We start from the raw sequence: 5,064 nt of genomic DNA, 5'->3' as shown, positions 1-5,064 counted from the left end.
TGCGTTTGAGAGCACGTGGCCCTGTCCAGCGTGGACGCACAGACGCGTTTGGGACTGATGCAGACGTGGGCCTTCTCCCCAGGAAAGGGTGCAGCATTTGGATCAGTTCCAGAAGGAGCTGAAATGTGAACCAAGAGCTTGGTTTCTAGAAGCTGAGTTCTTAACCACAATATCACGCACGAAATCCCTGCTTTCATTTCATTCTCCAAGCAATCCAGTGAAGTAAGAAGATCAACTCTGAGCCCGGCTGGCCGGGGAGCTCAGCAGCTGAGCGTCCACCCTGGAACCAAGAGGCCACCCGTTTGATTCCGGGTCAGGCCCAGGCTCGATCCCCAGCAGGGGCCTCGCAGGAGGTAGCTGATGGGTGGTATTTTTCTCATCAATGTTTCTCTCTCTCTCTATCCCTCTCCCCTCCCCTCTCTCTAAAAAATCAATAAAAACATTTTTTTTTAAAAAAAAGAACAACTTTGATACTCATTTCCTTGATGAGGACTCTGAAGTTTAAAAGTTTTTATGATTATTTCATGATTATTTCAGATCAGTTAGTTAATTGAAAGGCTTTGACTGTACTTGAGGCCTCAGGACCCCTCATCCATTCCCTAAAATTAACTTAATAAACTTTACTAAAGTTTTAAGTCAACTTTGCACTGTATGTGCGCGCCCGCACGTGGTATTTTGTGGAAGAGCCACACTCAAGGGGCCAAAGAGCCGCATGTGGCTCATGAGCCGCGGTTTGCCGACCACTGCCTTACACCATTCACAGCGAGTGAGTTGGATCAAGACCTGTCCATAAAAGCTAAGCTTCTGTAACGCTTCTAGAAGAAAACGTAGGAGAATATGTCTACAATTTGTGAGTAGCCAAGACAGAGAAACAGCCATAAAAGAAAAATTTGATAAATCAAACTTCATCGAAATGGAAAACTTCTCATCCGAAGACACCATTATATGTTACTAATTCCTCTCTGTCTATATAAACATGTTCACCCTGAGACGACGTAAGAAAGAAACGCCATCAGCGAGAGGGAGGCTTCCCCCAGCTCCCTACCTAAGTCAAGAGGACCTCCAGGCGCCATCTCTGCTCCAGTTCATTCCACAAACAGCACTCGCTCCCACCCTGGCCCACCAAGCCAGTTCCACGTGCTGACGGCAACCACACCCCGTGTCCACGCGATCAGACAGAGACTCACCCGCCTCGAGCCTCCTGAGAACGGAGCACTGGGCGCTGGGGGTGCTGAGAGACCTCCTTGCTTGGAAACAGGGTTGGTAGAGCGTTTGGGACTCTCCTGGCTGAGCGGCATCAGGATGTCGGGTGCGCTGACCTTCTGGAAAAGGAAACACAGGATTAAGCACAGCGTCTGCATCCCAGTTCACTTTCGTTCAAATGTGGCGACTTCGGCGAGTACAGCCCGCGTCTATGACCAATGGCCGTAATGGGCAAACCCCAGCAGGCGCACTCCTGGTTGGGCAAATGCCTGCACACACACACACACACACACACGCACACGCACACACACACGCACACGCACACACACACGCACACACACGGCCCTGAGCGACGTCACCAAGCCTTGGGTAGTCACGACCACGTGGGTTACTAGGGATCAGTGAAAGTCTTAAGGAAATGGCCTTCGTAGTGACCCTGGCATTTAATCACATGAAATGTAATATTCACTGGCCAGGCAGAGTTTTAACTCAGAAGAAAGGGAAAAATCAAAATATATCTCTAAATCTTACACGACTACTCTATGAAAAGTGGGTACTTTTATCATGGATACAGCTAAGCTCTCCAATATGGTAGCCACTAGCCACATGTGGCTATTTAAATCCAAATTCTAACTAATTGATATCAAACAAAATTATTAAATTCAGCTCCTTGGCTGTACTGGACACATTCCACGTGAGGCCGTGGCTGGAACGGTCCACTGGACAGTGCGAGGACAGAACAACGAACACAGTGGGCAGATGGGGAAACTCGTCTAGCTGAAGATGCAAAGGTGTCTGAATCGAGACTTTTTTTTAGAAGTAGAACTTGAAAATACCACAGTCACACCACAGTCATAACTTTCAGGAATGAAAAGCTGAGTGAGAATTTACAGAACAAATGAAGAAAGAGATTACCTCCAAATTACTGTTTTTGCCCTCAACCCCCGGAACATCAACTCGATTGCATCGGATCTGTGTTAAGCAACACCACGTCCAACCCACCACCCTGCGTCCTGGGGGCAGAGAGAGGAGGAGCGGGAAGGGGAAGGGGAAGGGGAAGGGTGAGGAGATGCAGAGGCTGTCCTCAAGGTCTCCCTAGCCAGCAGGAAGTAGACACGCGGCGGACATGGAGGCAGGAGCCACGTCCACGGACAGAGGAGAGGGAGGGCCGATGCCAGCGGGGCGGGCCTGGGCGTCAGTGGGACTATGCCTAGCGGGTGTGGACGGCTGGCTTCCAGGTCCGGGTCCTGGGAAGCCGGTGATGAAGCATCCGTGCAGATGCATATATTGGAAATTATTAGAACGTTGGTCCTATTCTGAAGATCTGCCTATTTTGACTGAATGAGGAATCCACCTTGGCGTGCGGTGTCACCTCCGGCCCAGTAAGTTCTGAAGGACGCGGACGCGTTTGTCAGGCAGCACCAAGGCCCGGAGAGCAGCCGGTCAGCGTGTTGAGACCGGCTCCCCCGCCCCCACAGTGACTCTGTAATGCATTTCCACAGCTACCTGGTTCGGGGCAGATCACAGAGATGACGCCTGCCCTCGTGAGGCCCACCCCGCACAGAGGCAAGTCTACCGGGCTATGCCGAGACCCATACGCATCGGGCTTGCTTTGACCGAGCGATGGAACCACGCAGTGCGTGTGCTCGGGATTTTCCTGATCTCAGATAAGAGAAGGGAGAGCGCCAAAACCGGTTTGGCTCAGTGGATAGAGCGTCGGCCTGCGGACTGAAGGGTCCCAGGTTCGATTCCGGTCAAGGGCATGTACCTGGGTTGCGGGCACATCCCCAGTAGGAGGTGTGCAGGAGGCAGCTGATCGATGTTTCTCTCTCTCCCTTCCTCTCTGCAAAAAATCAATAAAATATATTAAAAAAAAAAAAGAGAGAGAAGGGAGAGCAGCCCTCTGCCGCCTCCGAGACTGCATTGAGGGTTGCCTTTTTTAAAAAAAGAATATTTTATTTTATTTTATTTTTTAGAGAGGAAGAGGAAAGGAGAGGAAGAGAGAAAGAGAAACATCGATATAAGAGCAAAACATACATCGGCTGCCTCCTGCACACCCACTACCCGGAATCAAGCTCACAACCAGGGCACGTGCCCTTGACTGGAAATGGAACCAGCAGCCTCCTGGTGAACGGGAGGGCACCCAGCCCACGGAGCCACACGGCCAGGGCTGAGGGTGGCCTTTTAACATACTCACTCACTCGGGTGCCAGAAATACCCAGGCTGGGCTTGCCCAGTAATATGTGCTCTGAGCCCAGCTAAGTCCCAGCTGAAAAGCAGATGCCCTCTCCGGGGCGTCAGAAGGGTCACTGGTCCTTCAGTCTGAGGACCAAGTGCTTTAATGGTTGAAACCCAGCGCTGCCGCCTCCCTTCTCTGGCTGGTCAGCCTTCCAGGTGGCGCCAGGAGGTGGGGATGTGCAGGAGGCACCAGGGCCCGGGGCGGGGGGGGGGGGGTCTGTAGGTTTCAGGTGTCCTGAGAAACATCACACAGCACCAGTGCGCAGAGTGAACTAAAGTCTTCTCCCCACCGCTGTCCTCGGCCCTCTCCTCAGACATAGCCCCTCCTTACAGTGTTTTGTCCCTTCCTGGTTAATGGGTCGCCTTTTATGGTCCACATAGGTCACCCACATATTAACAGGACGGACAGTCAGCTCCCCTGGGCTGCGCAGGAGCCTCAAGGAGAGGTGAGAGTTCACTTCCTGCTCACAGGAGGGCTCTGCAGGGACATCTCAGAACATGCAGCTCATGTAAGTGACCTGGCGGGCCTCCCGGCCGTTTTCTCATTCAACCTCCCGGCGTCACATGTGGCCTTAAGAAAAGCGGCTCCTGTGTCTGCCCCGCTGTGGCCGCCTGCACCGTGGGCGCCGACAGCCCTCACCTGGAGGGCACGGCCCTGTGTTGTGACGAAATGTGGGCATCACTTCCGTGAGCTCCCCGCCAGGCTGTGTGATTGCCGCCTGACAGGTGTCCTGTGGAAGGCTGTGCTCTTCATAGTTTAACCCGGTAATTACTTAGCGTTTATAGGTCATGCCATGATTGGCACGTACTTTATAAACACTGGCTAAGTTGTCCTCTAAAACATCCGTGCCCTCACCCTGGCCGGTTTGGCTCAGTAGTTAGAGCATCGGCACATGGAGTGCAGGGCCGAGGGTTTGATTCCCAGTCACGGGCATGTACCTCGGTTGTGGTTGAATCCCCGGCCCTGGTCGGGGTGCTTTCGGGAGGTCACCAATCGATGTGTCTCTCACATCGATGTTTCTCTCTCTCCCTCTCCTCCCTTCCCTCTCTAAAAAAACCCCAAACAAACAAAACAAAAAAGAACAGCACACCAATGGAAAAAGTATCCTCGGGTGAAGATTAAATAAACAAACAGAAAACCAGCCAGACCCTCACTCAAGTGAGGTGGGGCCAGAGCACGCCCGCAGGAAGCTGTCAGCATGTCCCGAGTGCGGCAGCGCCGTGGACACTCACTCGCAGGGCAGCGTCCACACAGCGGGAGCTCGCAGCCATGCCCTCCTCTGCCTCCTCCCTCCTCCATCTGACAGCCTCGTGATGGCCCACAGGCTGTTTCAGGGGCACAGGAGGCGGGGAGGATGCGGCGAGTGCCGGTTCTATCAGCATCCAAAAGCCCAGCTACGCGTGGGGATGCCCGGGATGCCGCCCCGCGGCAGTGACGTCTGAACTGGGGAAGGGCATGCCCGCGAGGCGCTGTGCCTCTCCCGGCGGACGTGCATGGCGTGGCCTCTGTGGCCGGCTCTACCCAGCCCTGCCCTTCCCACTCCCCTACACTCCTGGCGGCTCCAGCCCGGGTCTCGTCTTTGATGGGTCAGTGAGAACACAGACCTCACGGGGCTATTTTAA

The 5,064-nt window shown here is 53.6% G+C and overlaps 1 protein-coding gene across 1 annotated transcript in view; it reads right to left on the bottom strand.

Annotated features, from left to right (window-relative positions):
* SYTL3 (synaptotagmin like 3) overlaps window positions 1-5,064 on the bottom strand; it is a 37,818-nt gene that overhangs the window by 10,065 nt on the left and 22,689 nt on the right. Inside the window, exon 8 of the mRNA XM_023758222.1 lies at window positions 1,124-1,322. Coding sequence (XP_023613990.1) covers window positions 1,124-1,322 — 199 coding nt within the window. The remainder of the gene's footprint in view (window positions 1-1,123; window positions 1,323-5,064) is intronic.

The sequence above is a fragment of the Myotis lucifugus genome, unplaced genomic scaffold, assembly GCF_000147115.1.
Source record: "Myotis lucifugus unplaced genomic scaffold, Myoluc2.0 scaffold_125, whole genome shotgun sequence".
NCBI lineage: Eukaryota > Metazoa > Chordata > Mammalia > Chiroptera > Vespertilionidae > Myotis > Myotis lucifugus.
This window is presented reverse-complemented; position numbering and strand designations above follow the sequence as displayed.